At 42.0% G+C, this 18,683-nt stretch overlaps 2 protein-coding genes across 6 annotated transcripts in view; one reads left to right on the top strand and one right to left on the bottom strand.

The window, feature by feature from the left end:
- Nucleotides 1-4,187: 4,187 nt before the first annotated feature.
- LOC123632999 (KH homology domain-containing protein 1-like) lies at nucleotides 4,188-5,364 on the top strand. The gene is made up of 3 exons (XM_045543888.1): nucleotides 4,188-4,293; nucleotides 4,447-4,629; nucleotides 4,952-5,364. The coding sequence occupies exons 1-3, from the start codon at nucleotides 4,188-4,190 to the stop codon at nucleotides 5,149-5,151; spliced, it is 489 nt and encodes a 162-aa protein (XP_045399844.1). The 3' UTR covers nucleotides 5,152-5,364.
- A 10,234-nt stretch (nucleotides 5,365-15,598) lies between these two features.
- The window catches only part of KCNQ5 (potassium voltage-gated channel subfamily Q member 5), a 493,719-nt gene continuing 490,634 nt past the window's right edge, over nucleotides 15,599-18,683 (bottom strand). For 3 of the 5 annotated variants that reach the window (XM_045543880.1, XM_045543879.1, XM_045543881.1), the window contains 2 exons: nucleotides 18,266-18,392; nucleotides 15,861-17,269 (listed from right to left, as the gene is read on the bottom strand). In XM_045543880.1, the coding sequence (XP_045399836.1) occupies nucleotides 16,307-17,269; nucleotides 18,266-18,392 (1,090 nt within the window). In that variant the 3' untranslated portion in view covers nucleotides 15,861-16,306. Of the gene's footprint in view, nucleotides 17,270-18,265; nucleotides 18,393-18,683 lie in introns of all 5 variants that reach the window. The other 2 variants (XM_045543884.1, XM_045543882.1) reach the window with 2 other exon arrangements.

Below are 18,683 nucleotides of genomic sequence, written 5' to 3'. Positions count from 1 at the left end.
ATTGGCCGGGCATGGTGGCGCATGCCTGTAGTCCCAGCTACTCGGGAGGCTGAGGCAGAAGGATCGCTTAAGCCCAGGAGTGTGAGGTTGCTGTGAGCTAGGCTGACGCCATGGCACTCACTCTAGCCCAGGCAGCAGAGTGAGACTCTGTCAAAAAAAAAAAAATTATAGTATGTTGCCTTCCAGCTTTTTTCTATGTATGTTGCAGAGTTGAAATTGCAAAGACAAAAAAACAAATATGAAAAACACTTCAGAGAAACAAAATGTGGTATTAGCCATAGAATGGAATATCATTCAGCCATAAAAAAGAACGAAGTACCAATATATGCGACAACATGGATGAACCTTGAAAACATTATGCTAAGTGAAAGAAGCCAGTCACAAAAGGCCACTTTTAGTATGATATAGAGATGGAAAGTCGGTTAGTGGTTGCCAGGGGTGGGAATAGGAAGGAACGGTGATTGGCTAATGGATATGGATTGCTTTTTATGGTAATGAGAACGTTCTAAAATTAGATAGTGTAGATGGTTGAACAACTCTTCGAATATATTAAAAATCACTGAATTGTATACTTTAAAAGGGTAAAGTTTATTTTTTAATGAAATTGTTATTTTTTAAATAGAGATGGGAGTCTCACTCTAGTCTTGAACTCCTGAGCTCAAACAATCCGCCTGCCTCGGCCTCCCAGAGTCCTAGGATTACAGGCGAGAGGCTCCGCACCCGGCTTTGAAAAGAATTTTTTTTTATTCTTTTATTTTTAATATTTTTTCCCATTCAGCTTGTTGCTATAAGAATTTTTTAAAAAAATTCATTACATTTATTGGACTTATACCCAGTGAATTTTCTCATGTTTGATAGAATTATCGCTGCAGACTTTCTCATACTAGTTGCATTAATAGGATTTCTCTCCAGCAAGATGTACAGTAAGAGAATTACATCTAAAGGGGCTTGACATTTAACGTATAAATAGGATTTTTCTATAGTAATAGTTTTCTGGTGCTGCATATACATTTTTATTATAAATCCTTTGATGGTTAATATATTATTTGGAAAGTGCTTATAAATTAAAATAATCAAGGTTAATTGTGCTTTTTGCTCTGAAGATATTATGTGATAAAATATTAGTTACCTATAATTCATTGTCCTTCCTTCAAAAGTGGACCACTGCCGAGCCCAGTCAATCCAATGAGAAGTATCTAAAAGGGAGAGAATCACGTAGCACGCATTTAATTGCAAGTAACAGGAAACACTGGTGAAGTTGGGTGTCAAGACAGTACTGTGTCATTGCCAACAGCAGGAAGTCCAGGGTCCCATTCAGCTCCTTTGTGTTCCTCCCACAGTTTGAAGTCGGACTTTTCTTTTTTTTACAATACCAAAATGAAGTCAAAGTTGATGCTTTCCCAAAATGAAGTCAAAGTTGATGCTTTCCCTCTCTGGGCAGCGGGGCTGGATGTATTGCCAGTTTCCCTTTTCAGTTTAATTGCATTCTGCACTCTATTTTTTTCTGAGGTTTTATTCTATCTTGTTTTTCCCCCTGGACAGAAAGAAATTTTCTGTTTACTGCACTTGTTTCCTTTGAGAAAAGACGATCCTCTCCAGGAGGAGAAAGAAACCCTGTGCGTGCCCAGGGTGAGAGGAAGGTGAAAGAAGGGGAAGAGGGGGCGAGGGGGAAGGAAAGGGAGCGACAGAGGCGAGAGATTGAAATGGGGTGCAGGACGGAGAAAGAAGGAAAGTGGGAGCAAGGATAAGGAGGATGCTCCGGGCTCTAAATCTCTGGCACTGAGCAAAATGCTTTTCTAGCAGATGCACGTGTGATCTCATTACATACGTCACCCGGGGCTCCGTCCTCAGGTCTCAGGGCCACCACCCAAAGCGCGATATACCGAGAAGAAAATCTTGCGATGGACTCGAGCAAATAGGTCCCGCCAAGGTGGCTGCGCCGCCAGTCTCGCTGCCTTGCCTGTGGGACCCGGCGGTGGCGCCCGGTCTCGGTCCCCGCCGCTCTCCCCGCGCGGACACGTTCGACGAACGCACGTCCTCTGGCTGCCTCCACTCTGGGGGAGCAGCCTGCAGGCCCAAAGGAGTGCGTGGGTGTGGGGGTGTGGGAGGTTTTCCGGGCCCACAGCTGGTCCAGCTGCCAGTGCCCTCCCCACTTCTGCTCACTCTCCTTGGGGCGCGGAGCCTCGCCGTCAGCTGGGCATCACCCTGGCGCGCTCGCTCGGGGTGCAGACATTGCACTGGGGCCGTACTCGGCCTCCAATCTGATTTTTAAAAACTTTTATTTTTTGAGCCACTTGCCCAAAGTCTTTTTTTATCTTTTTTTTCTCCTCCTTCCCCCGTCCCCGGAAAACAGTATGATCTAATTGCCCAAAATCTTGAAATCGGAATATCCTGATTGCTCTATCCGTCCATTTCCCACCGTTACACCTACTGGCACTCTAGTCTAACACATACCTCATTGTTATTTTTCTAAAATACAGGCCCCAAGTCCAAAATTATCAAACCATTAAGATGTCTTTTATTTAGGTTTCCTGGGATGGCCACTGTTACCGATATTTGCTCTTTTAGTTTATAAAGAAAGAATGAAACGAATATTCATGTTTGCTTGACATTCTCCAAATTTTGAGTAACAAACATATTGAGTGCTGTTTTGATTACCAAACTTAGAATAGCATAAAAAAGACAAGTCAAAATAAAAGTTGAGTTTTCGTAGGTTAATTATAATAAAGGATTGTATATTTCTAAGGTTTGAAAACCCCTCCTGCTTATTGTATAGACTGACACAATAACTGTTAATGCATTGATTTTAAAAAAGAAAAGTTCTTTGTCAATTTTCAATTACTGACATTCATAATATACTTTATGGGATAAATTAATGTCCCTGGGTATTTGTTAGTGCCCTGACTCACTCTCAGGACAACTCTCCTTCCTTTAGTTCAGGAGGAGAGTTCATGATTATTTGACCTGTGTGAGGGAACTATCTATGCTCTGTACAAATATTTTGGAAACTCCTTCGTTGAAGATTATTTAATGTTGCTTGCTTTTTTGTTTGTTTGTTTGTTTTTTGCAACGGGGTCTTTCTCTGTTGCCTAGGCTGGAGTACAGTGGCCTCATCATAGCTCACTGCAGCCTCCGATTCCTGGGCTCAAGCGATCCTCCTGTCTCAGCCTCCCAAGTACCTGGGACTAGAGGTGCATGCCAACACACCTGGCTAATTTTTCTATTTTTTGTAGAGATGGGGTCTCGCTCTTGCTCAAGCTGGTCTTGAACTCCTGACCTCAAGCAATCCTGTCTTGGCCTCCCAAAGTTCTAGGATTACAGGCATGAGCAACTGCACCTAGTCTAAGGTTGCTTGATAATGGTTCATATTGAAAAACATAGCTTTTTGCTCTTCCTTTTGCTCTCCCTTTGCTGCCGCAGTGTGTCCAGTCATCACCTGTGGCGTACGTATCCTGCTCTGTAAACCTATATCTTCTTCTTGCTCTGTAGTCCTATCTTTCTCTCCTCAGTAAACCTCATTTTCATGCTTACCTAAAAAATATGTATAAAAATTATAATTTTTCAAATATTCTGTGCTATCATGGTTCTAAATTCATCATTATGACTTTCTCCCAGAAGTTAAATGAGCTCAAATGGCTGAATTGTTGTTCTCCCTCATTTAAGCTTGCCAAGCTAACAAGAGATTAAGAAACCAAATATTTATTTATTTATTTATTTGAGGCAGAGTCTCACTCTGTCACCTAAGGTGCAGTGCCATGGCATCAACATAGCTCACAGCAATCTCAAAGTGCTGAGCTCAAGCAATCCTGCCTCATTCTCCCAAGTTGCTGGAACTATAGGTTCATGCCACAACACCCAGCTAATTTTTTTTCTATTGTTTGTAGAGACAGGGTCTCACTCTTCCTCAGGTGTGTCTCCAACTCCTGACCTCCAGTGATCATCGTGCCTTGGCCTCCCGGAGTGCTAGGATTACAGAAGTGAGCTACCACGCCCAGTTTAGAATGGATTTTCTTGAGAGGAGCTTCTGGGATTGGATGACGATTGTAAGGTGGTTCAAGAGGCGGGTCATTTAAGTGCCTACATTTACGACAGGGCTTTGGGCCTTCTTCACCTTTTCGGAGTCATTTTTCAGCCAGTTGCTTGCACTTGCTCTATTTCTGAATCAGGCAGCAGCAGAGTGTGCGGACATGGAGACCAGTGCTCCTGCCAAGAGGCCATGGTGGACCGTGCCCGAAAACTTCCTTGCTCCGATGGTATTTGACATGGAAGAGGACCAGGAGGAGCTCATCTTCGGTGAGTGGCTTTTGCCCCCTCCATTTTTCCTTCTTCTGATCTTCCGCCTACCTTCCCACCTCCAACTGTCCCAGGCCTCTGCCCCCAAGGCCACCTCCCACTCCCCAAGTGCTGGTGGCTTACAGTCCGTCTTGTCCCCTCTTATGCTCACAGGACAGAGTGACACATACCTTCGCTGCATCGAGGTGCACAGCTACACCCTCATTCAGCTGGAGAGCTGGTTCACGGCCACAGGCCAGACTCGTGTCACTGTAGTCGGGCCACCCAGGGCAAGGCAGTGGCTGTTGCACATGATGTCGTGTGTGGGGAGCCAGGACTCCTATCGTCACGCCCGGGGTAGGTTTCCTTGGCTGAAGTGTGGTTGAGGGCTTAGTGGAGACTTGGCAGAGTCGCCTGGCACCTTGGGTTCTTGAGGAACCACTTGGGTGCCTGGGAATCCAGGTGCTCCCTGAGGCTGTTGGGAAGGCAAGGATCCATTATTTGTGGCATGTATTAATAGTTGTTGAGGGAGGGGATGGTATTGAAGAGGTATAAATGGGTCACCTGGGAAGGCCTGGGTGGGGTGACACCCCTGCAGTGTCCCCATGGGAGTTCTGTCCTGCCCTGGGGCTCCAGTCATGGGCTCTGCTTCACCAGCCCTGGGCATTTCCCCCCACAGGCCTGGAGATGCTGCAGCGTGTCCGGAGCCAGCCCCTGACCGAGAATGACCTGGCGACCTCCGTGAGCATGGAGCCCAACACCGGGGACCTGTCTTTGGCCACCAGGGTCAGTGGAACTATCTCTCTTAGTGCTCCTCAGGCTTCCCCTTACCAACTGGCTGGTTGTCACGGGTTCCATCTGAGTTCGCTGTATTCGTGATAAAGGACTGATCTCCCCAGGGGAGTTGAGACCTAAGAGGAAGTCTTGGCTTAGGCTTCGAGAAAGGCTTGAAAGACATTGTAAGATTGACTTCGTGGGCCCAGTCCTGTCCCTCGCAGGCCTTCTAGGCATGTGTCTGGGGGAAGTTTCCTAAATGGAAGAAAGTGTTCTGTTCTATGGCAATGAGACCCAATAAAATAAGCCACCTTATATACAAAGCCTTCACAGCGTGCTGTCCTCTTTCCTTTGGATAAACTTATCCGGCCCAGAAGGAGCTTGTCTGCAAGCCTAGTGCTAACCCGGAGGCCCAGACAAGTGAAGGAGCCAGAAGCAAGACAGCTCTTTTATGAACTGCTTGTCTTAGACTGGTACCTTGGTCAGGCTGCTCTTAGTTGAGTGAAAACAGGGGCTTCTGAAAAGAAGGGACCCTCCTAGGAGTCCCACTGTCCTCCCGGACCTGAAAATGCAGACAAAAGGGGAGAAAGGAACAGTGGGAGGAGGGGTCCAGACAGAGATGGAGGGTGTTTCCCCAAGTGCCTAGTGCAGCAGGCAGCCAGGCCTGGGCCCTGGTGGCCAGAGGTTGGGCGTGGGAGGGGCAGGCGTGGCTTTCAGGGAGCAAAGGATTCTGAGGCCCCTCAGAATATGAATAAATCTCGACTAGTAAGGCTCCCTAAATCTCCATTGCAGAACTTTCTCCCAAATGCCAAATCTACCTTTGGGTCTCTCTACCCAAGTTTATGGCAAGTTAAACACGTCCTTACTTGAACACTTCCTCTTAATTTGCTCCTTTTTCCAGCATTCTGTGTCTTGGACCAGAGTGGAGGGGTCGAATGTTAGGAAATGCTTGAATTTGAAGCCAACAAGATTTGCTAATTATGTAGTTTTCACATGGTCAGTTCATAAATAAAAGTTGGAAAGCTCAGATTCAAAGTGGAAAAACACTTTGAATCTGACTGGAAAAAGAAAAAATCAAATTATACTATTCTCAAAGGGAATATCACATTTACTTCTAAATTGATAATTTAAAGATTGGTGGCTCATAAAGTAGAGGGAAAATTTAATTTGTAAAAGACATGTGCAAAAGAGAGTGTTTTAGCTTTTGATTAAGTTTCACACCAAGAGTGATCAAATTAACATTCTGTCTTCTGAAGGCTATAACTCTGAGTCTAAACCCCAGTCACCAAAGGTTTCTGTGTGGGCACATCCTAGGTACTATACTGTAGGAGTTAATATTTCAAACAGTGGAGTGAGGGTACATCCATTTGAATCCCAGCTCTACCACTAAGTAGCTTTATGATTTTTGGTGGTTTACCGGTTTCTCAGTGCATTGGTGTAACAGAAGAAATGGCTTGAAAAGACAGCACAAATGTTTTATGTCTCTTTAAAAATTCACCACTCCTTTTGGAGAACTAGGACTTGTATCCCTATCTCAGGCCAGTGGTCGGGAGGGGCCGGGGAAGGTCTTGCATTCTTTGTGCCATAAGGAGATGGCTCAAGGGAATTGTCTGGGTGGAGGTCACGAGATGGGTTTAGCTGATGATGGGATTAATCCAGGTGGAGGTCACGAGATTGTTTTAGCCATAGATGGGATTGGTGAGAACCTTTAGAAGCTTTATACTTCTGCTCAGAAGCAGGACACAGCATTTCAGACAGGAGTCTCCATCCTCCCCATCTGCCAGCAAATTAATAACCCTCTTTCCTTCTCCTCAAATCAATTGTCCCCAGTCTTCTGATGCTGCCTCAGGGACAAATGCCAAATTTTTGGTAACATTGGTTTTCTGATGTATAAAACAGGTAATAGTAACTGACTCTGATGGACAATTTTTTTTTTTTTTTTTTTTTTTTTTGGTATACGTTCCTTCAGTGCCTTTCTTTTAGCAGAACTATTGTCTGGTAAAGGTCTCCCCTACCTTCCTTGCTCCAAAAAGGTAATGCTGATTGATTGGCTTAATGAATCAGGGCCTATACATTGTGACTTATTGGTTCAAGCATGAGCATTTGACCTGTATTAGCCCAATCATGTGCCAGGAAAGGATTTATATTCCGCACTTGAATGGAGGGCTTCCTACCCCCTGTGTTTTTGTTAGATGTGATCAAGGAGGTTGTTGGCACCAATTGCCATTAGCTGTCATCTTGTGGACAACAGAGAAACCACCAATGGTATACTGGTAGATTGCAGAGACAGGGAGAACCAACAAGGTTGATTATGTAATTGAGCAAATTGTGCTCTGCCTGGAGGCAGCGCTTCTGTACTTTCAGCCATGTTCGATAAAAATGTCCTCATGGTTAGGATTGTTTCAGCTAAGGTTTTCTTAGGCCTCCAGCCAAATGTATCCTAACCAAAACATTATTTGTCGTAATGTGAGGATTACAGGAGGCAATAACTGGGAAGCACTTTCTGGCACAGTATTGGGTAGTCAGTAATCATGTGTTGGTATTCTAAAGCCTGGGGTCCACAGACTAAGAAGGCCGGGCTCTGGCTATGGGTTTGGCATTGATAGGAAATAGGGGAAAAAGAAGTGGGGAGCAGGAATGTAGTGTTACAGGGCCCAGGGACAAGGAAAGAGATAATAGTCCCCCTTCTTTCTGTTTTAATTTCTTTTTTTTTCCTTTATTTTTTTTTTCCAGCTGGCATTCAAATGCAGTCCCCCTTCTTTCTGCAGTGAAGTTTGAGAGAAGTTAGTCTTTCTGATGAATGGACAAGTCTAGGCGTGGATGTCCTCTATGGGTCTGAGCCAATTGTTTTGGGGATGGAGGAGGGATAGAGACCAAGGATGCTGAGGCTTAGATGGCATGAGAGTGGGGCTGCTTAGGGAGAGGCTCTCAGTCTTGTAGAAACACGGTTACTTGTTAGATGGCATTAATTAATTTCTTCCCAGGCCACTTTGGAAAAGTGCAAGAACTCTGGGAAAAGTAACAGATTGAATTTGTGACACGGTGCAACTGAGGCTTGAGGAGCACACTCTGCCCTTGACTGAGAGGCCTCTGAAGTTAGGGGCTGGAAATTGTTGAAAGCTGAATAAAAGGCTTGGCGCTTTCACTCATTAACATATTGAGTGCATACTACCTGGTACTGCGTGAGAAGGCAGAGAGAGGTATAGTGTGAGTCAGATGTCCTTGCCCTTAAGTAGTTTTAATCTGGGGCATTCGAGGTAACTTTGGGCCCAAGTGAAGACATCTAAAGGCGATGCTCAGGAGGGACGCCGGAGCTGGAGATGCTGATTGGGTGGGATCATCCTGCTTTAGTAGTTGAGTCATAGGTGAGACCACCTGGGGAGAGCTTGAAGCATGAGGGAGGAAAATGTAAGAGGCTGGTGATGGAATCCATGGGAACACCGACTATTAAGTGATGAAAAACAGTAAGGAGCTTGGAGAAGTCCATAAAGATGATTGAGCCATAGAAGTAGGAGACTGTGATATTGTGAAATACATACAGTATTTGGTTTTAGTTCCCTTTCCTGACATACAGCTCCTAAAACTTTTGTAATCCCCAAAGCGACGAGTGTCTTCAGTATGCTAATGAGATGCCTGGTGACTAGGGCCCCACATAGCTTCGGGATGGGAGCTGGTCACAGGAAAGGCAGAGGTATGAGTATTATAGGTTTGGGACTTTTCAGCTCCACCCCCCCCAACTCTGGAGAGGGGAGAGGGGCTGAAGAATGAGCCGATCACCAAAGGCCTATGATTTAATCAACCGTGTCTACAAAATGAAGCCTCCAAAAAATAGAAAAGGACTGGGTTCGTGGAGATTTTGGATAGTTGAACACATGGAGGTTCCTGGAGGGTGACAGCCCCTTCCCACATAACTTCACCGTGTGTTTCTCTTCATCTGTATCCTTTAAAATATCCTTTATAATAAACCAGTAAATGTAAGTCAATGTTTTCCTGAGTTCTGTGAGCCATTCTAGAAAACTAATTGAACCCCCAAGGAGGAGGTCGTGGGAACCCCAATTTATAGCTGGTCAGTCAGAAACACAGGTAAAACAACCTAGGGCTTGCAACTGGCATCTGAAGTGGGAGACAGTCTTGTGGGACTGAGCTCTCAACCTGTGGGATCTGACACTACCTCCAGGTAGATACTGTCAGAATTGAATTGAATTAGAGGACACTCAGCTTGTGTCCACTGCAGAGATGATTGATTGGTTGTTGGTGGTGTTAAATAAAATGTACAGGAGGCCATTGGTTTGGACTAAGCTCTTGCACTAGGTTCGACAGACCAAACCAAAATGGAGTCAGTCATGGTAAAGATTCACATCACCAAGCCAAAACTAAGTTGTTTGTCTGACCCTCTGAGAAATCAGGAGAGAGATACTAGCCAAATCTCCACACAGGCCAGTTTTAGCCTACAAGTTAAGGAAGTCTCCTCTGCTTTAACCTTTACAAGGGAAGTAACTTCGAAACAACCAATTTGCTTTTTGTTTTCTGTTTCTGCTTTCCTTAGCCCTTTTCGGTCTATAAAACCAACCTCCTTTGCTTGGCTTATCAGAACACTCATTCTTTTTTATAGAATGAGGTGTTGCCCAATTCAAGAATTGCAAATGAAAGTCAATTAAGATCTTTAAATTAAATTGGTTGTAATTTGTCTTTTGACAGTGGGAAGAAATCTCGACACACTTCTTGGTGATCGAGAAGTCACAGAAGTCTTCTGTGTTGATTGCCGAGTGAGAGAATACACTTTGGTTTTTTTTCTGTATCTTAGAGAGACAAACTGAAAAGGGGTGGTGTTCTGAAGAGGAGAGGATTTCAAGATAAATAAAGATTGGCTGCAGTGTTAACTACTACAGAAAAGCAAAATAAGATGCTCATTGAATGTGTCCATCAAGCCAGCTTCTAAAAGGTTGTGGAGGACCTTCTAGAGCAGTTTGTCTTGTGATTGTGCGTCTATCATGTGCAGGTTAGTGGATGGATGCTGTGGAAATGGAAGTACTTTATATAATTTATTTTATAAGTACAGAGTTTGTTTCTAAAGTGAAGATGAAGTATAGGATAAACGAAAGAGGAAGGGAGGGTACTGGAAAGTTGCTAGCAACATGGGAGAGGGGTAAGCATGTTTATGAGGAGAAAGAGTGAGAGTGAGATGCTGTCTATATGGGGCAGAGGAGGTGCACTGGGGACAGCTAGGGGCTTGGGAACACAGAGCAGATGAATTAGTCTGCTCTGAAAGCAAGGAGTTCCCATACTGGAATGGTGTTAGCCTTCCCTCCTGACAAGCAGAGAGATCTCTGATAACAGCATTGCCCAGAGGGCTCAGGTGAGGAACAGCAGGAATTCTCAAAAACATCTGTGCTTTTGGTGCGCGCATGGTGTGATGTCCTTATGGCTTATATAAGGGCAAGTGGCACCCTGAGCTGCAGCATGGGGCAGGTGTGAGTACCTGTACAGATATGGGTAAGGACTGGCAATATACGAAGTGAATCACAGCAATGTAGGCAAAGGAAAAGAGAAGGAAGTAGAGGCAAGTAATGGAAAGAGATGCGTGTCATCAAAGATAAGGAAAACACTATATAGGTGAAAAGTTTTAAAAGTAGGTGCAGGTATGGTGACAGTGTATGGGAACCCTAGAATCGTAATACCTATCCTAGAGCATACTGGACTTAAGATATTTACCACAATTATGACAGAAATGAAGTAAATCATGTGAATTGGCAAAGAGTAATATATCATACCAGTGTACCTTTGGCTTTCCTATTTATTTCTGCAGGAAAATTTTGCCATTCACCTGTTTTATGGTGCTGTGATTTTCAGGGCAGTACATAAATCTATAGTTTGCATAATGCATCTGATAAATTTCTGCTTTGAAATATGGTAAAAACCTCAGGAATTTGGAATTAGGTTAAGGGAGAAGTCTCATAATTAATAAAAATTTAAGTTTTTCAAATAAATAATTTTTACTTGTACCAGATTCTTGTTGAAGTTGAAATGAAGCTAATAAAATAGCCATTTCAAGGTCTGGGAATCTATTTTTATCAATGGTTAGGGTAGAATAATTATTTTAAGTATATATTGCTTTTAAATGATGAGGGTAGGAGGTATGCCTAAAATAGTTCCAAAAATGTTTGGAAGCAGTTTACATTTTTAAGTTGTCAAGGCTGTTCTATACACAATTGTATTTTCAATTGTCTAGAAGTTGATAGACTAGACACATACCCGAAGATGTGGATACAACCCAAGTGCCCATCAATCCATGAGTAGAATAATATAATGTGGTATATGTATACCATGGAGTACTACTTAGACACACAAAAAAAAGGTGAGCTAATACCTCTTGTACTATCCTAGATGGAGCTGGAGCCCATTCTTCTAAGTGAAGTATCACAAGAATGGAAAAACAAGCACCACATGTACTCACCGTTAAATTGGTACCAATTGATCAAAACTTATGCACATATATGGAAGTAACATTCATTGAGTGTTGGGCAGGTGGGAGGGGGGAGGAGGGGATGGGTAAACTTGCACCTAATGGGTGAGGTGCGTGCTGTCTTGGGGATTGGACACCTTGTAGCTGTGACTTGGGTGGTGCAAAGGCAATTTATGTAACCAAAGCCTTTGTACTCCCATAATACTCTGAAAAAAAAAAGAGAATTCATTATCTATCAAAGAAAATACATAAACTCTAGAAGTACTGCTTGTTCCTTTGCTACAAAGTGTACATTCAAAGGCAAAGGTAAAATTAACTTATTTAATGTAAAAAAAAAGAATAGACACATACCTGTTTGATCTCTTTAGAGCCATGGTGGGAAGCTCCCTCGTCCCTCCAGGACAACACTCAGTCATTCTACTCCTATCTAAAATACCTCTGTTAGGGCTTTTTTGCTTTGTGTTCCAGAGTTCTAACATTCTAAGCCTCCTTGAAAATAATTCCAGTGGAATGAATCCTGGGCTTTTAGTGCAAAATTGCTAGTGGAACAGAAGGAATGGGGTTTTTAATTTATTTTTATTATTATTATTTTTAAGACAGGATCTCACTCTGTTGTGTGGGCTAGAGTGTGGTGGTGTCAATATTGCTTACGGCAACCTCAAACGCCTGGGCTGAAGCTATCCTCGTGCTTCAGCCTCTGGAGTGGCTGGGACTGCAGGAGCATGCCACCATGCCTGGCTAATTTTTCTAGTTTTTTGAAATCAGACTCTTTTTTTTTTTTTGTATTTCAGCTTATTATGGGGGTACAAAAGTTCAGGTTATATATATTGCCCATGTCCTGCCCATCCCCCTGAGTCAGAGCTTCAGTGACTCTTGCTCAGGCTCGTTTTGAACTCCTGTGCTCAAGTGATCCTCCTGCCTTGGCCTCCCAAAGTGGTAGCATTGCAGGCGTGAGCTACCACGCCCACCCTAGGAATGCGATCTTTTAGGGAAGAAGGGGAAAAGGTTCCTTTGGAGCAGAAGCCCTGACCTGGTAGATCAGAGCTAGATAGCTGCTGAGTTGCCAAAGGCTGCAGCATTTGGGCACCTGGTCCCCATTTCTGATCACTTGTTTACAAACCCTTTTATTATATAATAGTTAACACAAAACTCACATGTGCTAGTATCTGAGTTATGATCAATATCAAATTAATGTTTCTTATGATACTTTCAAGAGCATATGCAAATCTCCCTCCTTTCCAAATTACCAAAGACTTCTTCAGCAACACGGCAAAAAGATAATTTTTGTATTTCATTCCAAAAGCTGTACATAGTCAGTTTTGTTGATTGGACCAGTCAGTTAGTTTCAGATAAAAATAGTCATACTAGCTGTTTACAGACATCTTTTTAATGTTTTACTTTAAAACAAATAATCCCAGTAAAAGAGAGCAAAGGAAATTACATTTTAATGGTAGCTTGAAATGGATATGATGTTCCTGATTTATTTGTTTTCAGGAAACAGACAGTTGCATTGTCATACATGACTTTTAGAACTGCTCACTTAAATGCACATAATTATATTAAATTAAGTTTCTCTTACAAAAACACAACCATGTCATTTAAGGCAAAAAATATCAGCTTCTGGGGAGATAAGTTAATATTTATGATATTTGCTTAATCTGGTTGAATGAAATGATCCATTAATTTAGTTGCTGAGGTCTCATCATTCCTTACAGTTTTGCTTTGCAAATGGGCATGAGAATTAGTCACTTTGTGCCTGATATCCTCCTCTCTATTAGGCTTGTTTTACTTGCAAATTGAGAACTTTCAGAATGACTGAGTCAATGGGAGGTTAGAAAGGCACCTTAGAACAGGAGATAAGGACTTAAAAACTTAAATAAAATGTCTTATTTTAAACAAAACTTGCAATCTACAGATATTAATTTAGTTGAACAAAATGCAAACATTTAGATCAGACATAGCAAAATTTTTTAGTTAATCTCATACAAGGGCTGTTTGTAATTAAGTAGTAGCTTGATCAACCCTACATGTTGAGAAGGCAGACAAACTTGAACTGAGAAAGCATGTGCTACTCAGTGCTCAGCTAAATTGTGCTTCAAGACACCATTTGGGATTAACCAATGGACTTAGCTAAGTGTAAATGGGAGACCCCTCTCATTTCCATAGACAGTAACACAACAGACAGAATCCTACAGTTTTCACACAATACAACTATCTTTTAACATCCAAAAATTTTTGTGCTAGAGTAAGATAGACACAAAATGGTCATGGCTTCAATGTATAAAAGTTTTTCACAACATGGTTTATCACATTTTGCTATGATTAAGACCTCAGTAATGTGTTTAGGGTTTTGTTTCTGAATCTTCAGTCTTCAGCAATTCTGGATGAACTGTACTGTGTTTGAGGCCAAACAAGGCCCAGGGAGGGGTCCCCAATACATTCAGAATTCCTGCTGCCAGTGGGGTTCGACCCAGGACAGAGTATGTCCAAGAATCAGTGCTACCTGAAAGATGCTGCCTCCCTCCTCTTCCTCAGCTAATACTTGGAGAGAGCCTGCCAAGTGCATGGCAGGTGTCTGGCTTTAGGTCAGCGGAGGTGTGTGTGTGTGTGTGTGTGTTTGTATTCATGTGTGCAACATCCTTGGGAGAGTGTATCACAACTTCAGGTTGAGTGGAGACATGGGTAGATGAAAAATTGCATTTAATAACTTACTAACATTCTATATTTGGAAAATAAAAATAATTGCTTTAAAAGATTGACAACATCTTTTTAACTGGAGTGTAAAATTTAGACTCCATCTCCTGTGTGTCTCCAGCAGCCAAGAAGGTTCTGAATGATACACTCCAGGGGAGTGTGTTAGAATCCAAGTGGGGTGAGAAGAGAAAGCTTTTAAAATCTCAGTGTTTATCAAAAGGGACGAAGATTTTAAAAGGTTGAGAAGGTAGAGTGAATTGGTTTACTTGGGGATGGAGGCTGGTTAAGGCCTGGTGAAATTCAGAAGCAGGAAATCAATAAGCAATTAATAAAAAAGAAAAGCAGGGGAGAGTCAGTGATGGAGAAAGCGTGTTGGGGAGAGAGTTGGGGAGGATTGGTGGAGTTCAGGGCCTCCTTCCTTCAAACAGCCACTCGATATCCCTGTTCATTCTGCCTAGCTGCTGGAGAAGTATTTCTGGAGGCAGCATTAATGTCTGCCAAGAAAAAAACTCTTCCTTTCTTGAGTCCTTCTGTGGCTAGGGTTTAACTGAATTGGAATGCTATCTCTTGACTCCTTGCCTTTTGAATGCTGTTACTTAGGCTGAAGTTCTGATGGTCTGAGATAGCTGAACTGGTTTCTAACAAGCAGTCAGCAATGCTTGCTTTCTGATAAATACATTTTTCCTTTCGTTTCCCTTTGTCTTTCTGCTGCCATGTTATATTATTAAGTGTATTTATTTGCAGACCCTTGTCAGTGTTATCTAGCGTCTGATTGTAAATGTATATATCAGGAAACTGAACCAGTTATTTCAGATTTGGAAAAACATTCTTGGGGAGAATAGAAAATGTTCACTATAGTATAAAAAGGAAAGGAACTTTAGTTTTAGCCTTTCATATGCAAAATGTACACATAATAGCAAAAGACATTCAGGGCATATTAAAAAATAAATACCTTGCAAAATTCTCTGTTTATATATAAGAATAAGGGATGTTTAGGTAGTTGAATTCCCTAGCAATACTCATTTTCTAAAAAATCTATTTCTTTTATTTTGGTTTGCTTCTTTCCCTCTCATTGTTCTTTGAGGGGGAAGTTATTTTCTTTAACTTTGCCTACTTCCTGGTGTTGTTTCTGGATTCTTTTCAAGCCTTTCATATCTCAGTCCCACTCAAATGTCCCATTCCCCAGGGTCCTACCAATATGTCAGCCAAATGAGAATAGCTTCTCACACTTGCCCTTCATGTGGGCAGTAATAGCAAGCCTGGGGTTGGTGCCATTGCAGAGAGACCAGCCCAATCACAGTGGCTGTCCTACCAATCAGTATTTCACATGCTTGTGTAGAAGTTGACCACTTATACAGTTGATTCTGCCATCAGGGAATATGTTTCCATAAAGCCAAATATGTCAAATAGTCTATTTGCCCCACTGGCCCTGAATTTCATTATTTGCACATTTTCTAATTGAAGAACATTCTTGTCATAAAGAACAACATGAAAATGATGTGCAAAATTGCTTGCCACAGCGATAAATCACCAAAAGCACACAAATTGACATTCAAATTACATTAATAATAAAATGACTGAATAGGAATGGGTTGGCAAATATAGCTTGAAATAAGCAGCCATTTCTATTATTCCCAAGTTCTGCTTTACTTGATACCTTGTTAGCAGCTGTTGATAGCCATTGTGTTTAAATATACATTATGGCCTAATTTTGAAAATGTATTTTGTATTTAGTCACAAAGCAGAAATGCCTGAAATTTGAAGGTGTTTACTCCCGAAATTTTGAAATTACAGCGTCAAATCTCCTAAATGACCTAATCTTGACATATTCATACACCCCATAGCATTAGCTGTGTTTGGTTTCTCAGGCTTTTTAACTCAAGGTACATTACTAAGTGAATGGGTAAATGTCGATGCACCTTGGAATTTCAGCCATCCCTAAACATGCATTTTCATGCAATTAAAAGATTACGGGCTTATAAACTGCCTTTCATATTCTTCCTGATTCTTGCAATTTCAACTTTTTAGAAGGGCTTTCAAAGTAGTTCATGCAATGATATGTATGGCTAAAGGAACTGCTATGCCTGGAAAGAAACAAAGAACTTATTTCAGTTTGACATGAGGCAAGCTGAGGGCATCTGTACTTTCTCCTGCCTTACAAATGCTCTGAGATGACGGTGATCTTCCAGTCCTTAGAGAGTCTGACGCAAAAGCAGCTTCCCTGGCAGGCTGCGGCGCGGCATCAAAAGTGTCTGTCTCTGTCTCTTCGGGACCCACCTCTTCATCAGTTATGAACAATTTGGATTCCCTCCATTTGGGGTAAAAATCTTGGCTGCCTCTGGAGCCACTCGACTCACTCCCTGAAAGCTGTATATTCAGCTCCTCAGTCGACCTGATCAGGTTTTGTACAGACAAAGATTTGCCCAAGTCCTTCGGCACCATGGGGCGGACAGACAACAGAGTTTCTCCTCCCATGTCAAAGCTTTTCCTCAGCGAACGGTCCTTGGTCAGATTTGACTGTGCAACCTGAACGTTTTCCTTGGAGGCAACAAGGCAGGTGGTGACGTCAGAAATGCTTTCCTGTAAGCCTGTGGGGTTTGGGTGCAGGGTCTCTGGCCTAGGCAGATGCTTGATGGCCGGGAGAGGAGGTGGGATCTGTAAAGTTGTTGGGGCTGCTGGCTTGGGCGCCGTGGTTATTTGGTTTGCAATGTTGTTGGTGGCCACCACTGCAGAGCCATCGCTTTGACTCATTGGCACCTGTGTTGCTTGACTATGCATAGTAGGGCTAAGCGCATAGAAAGTCTGAGCACTGAACTCATTTGGCGTCAGAATGAACTGCAGGCCTCTCGAGATGTTGGCACTAGCCGATCTGGATAAGCAGCCACTGTTTTGTGCGGAACTGGACAGGTCTTTGCTATCCACAGGGCTTTGATAGTCAGATGTCTGTTCACATTCAAAAGGTGGGATCTGGAATGAAGCCAAAGTGAGGGCGGAGGCAGAGCCTTTCCGGAGGACCTGTTGATAGATGTCGAGTAGGCAGTCCAGCTTGGACTCGATGGACTGTACCTAGAAGTGGGAAAAATTGGGTACACATGAACATAACCTGTTATTAAGAATAAACTTCACTTCTAGAATTAAGAAGTGAAATCACGGTGTGCCAATACACTGAAATCAATATTGAGTCTAAAGTACAATGCAGTCTTGACCCTTAGTGAACATACCTAGCAGTGGTGGGGCCAGAGGAGGATTTAGGGGTAGAGAGAGGCTTTGGTTTCTATATAATCTCCATTGGCACCTCTCCCTCCTGTTTCTTTTAAAATGGACAATTGATGTTCTCAAAAATCATATAAGCACTATAAAAATGCAACCTCAAGACTCCCCATTCCAATCAGATTGTCTTTCCTGAGCTCGTCTATGAAGGCATTCTGGAATTCTACTGAAGTCTAGTAAGGAATTTATTCTATCATGAAATCAAGACCTTAAGTATCAATCTAGGTGATTCTGAATTTAAATATAAAGGTACAAAATGCTTCAGAACTAATACTTGAAATATTGATAATTAAATTGGGGGAACAATTTGACTTCTGGGAAATTGTCTTTGTATATCATGATACAGCCTCAGGGTTAACAAACATTCAATGTGTCATCATAATTATAATAAGGTTTTGTTTTATTTTTAAAAAGTGTGACCAAAAGAGAGACGATGAAAATAACCAAAATACAAATGAAAAATAAATCTTGGTTATTTTACTATTGAAAATTTATAGCTGCTTCCAGTTAAGTATTAATTGATGAGATGAAATTTTCTATTCCTTATATGGAAATCCAATGGTGTGTTAGAGAACACTGCCTATGCACAAAGAAAGTTTATTTATATACTTATTTATTTATTTTCCCAGCCTCCAGAACTGTGAGAAGAAAATTTCATTTCATTCATTCTTTCTTGATTTTATTCTTTTTATTAATAAGAATATTAATCACTATAATACATCTAATTGCCTATAATCAATTTTGATTTGAAAAATTCTGGCTAAAGCGTTAACCAATGTAGTTGTGTTGTACCTGTTTTTCAACCTTGACCACCCGGCCGAGCATACTGAGGTCATCTGTGGTCTCATGTTCTGCCATTATTTTCTCTCGGCTTTTCTTATCTGATGTGATTTGCCCTTTTCCAAGAATTTGATCAACACTGTCAGAGAAAGAGGAGATCTGATTATGAGTGCTGAAGACGGAGTTTACCCTAGGCCAGAATGAAGTGTTTTGAAAAAAAATTAAATATAATTATCCTCAATTTATGGAAGATGAAATAAGGATGAACTTGTTCCAGTTGATGTTCTTATTTTGGTAACATGAGAAGACACGTGACATTAATTTTGTCATTATTCTGGTCAAGATGAAACCACTATGGGGGAATCTTCTAGAGGAAAAACTGTTCTACACTACAAAGTAATTTGTTTCTACCTGTGATCAGGTAGTTCCT

The sequence above is a fragment of the Lemur catta genome, chromosome 2, assembly GCF_020740605.2.
Source record: "Lemur catta isolate mLemCat1 chromosome 2, mLemCat1.pri, whole genome shotgun sequence".
Lineage (NCBI taxonomy): Eukaryota > Metazoa > Chordata > Mammalia > Primates > Lemuridae > Lemur > Lemur catta.
The sequence above is the reverse complement of the archived record's forward strand: the minus strand, read 5'-3'. Positions and strand labels throughout refer to the sequence as shown.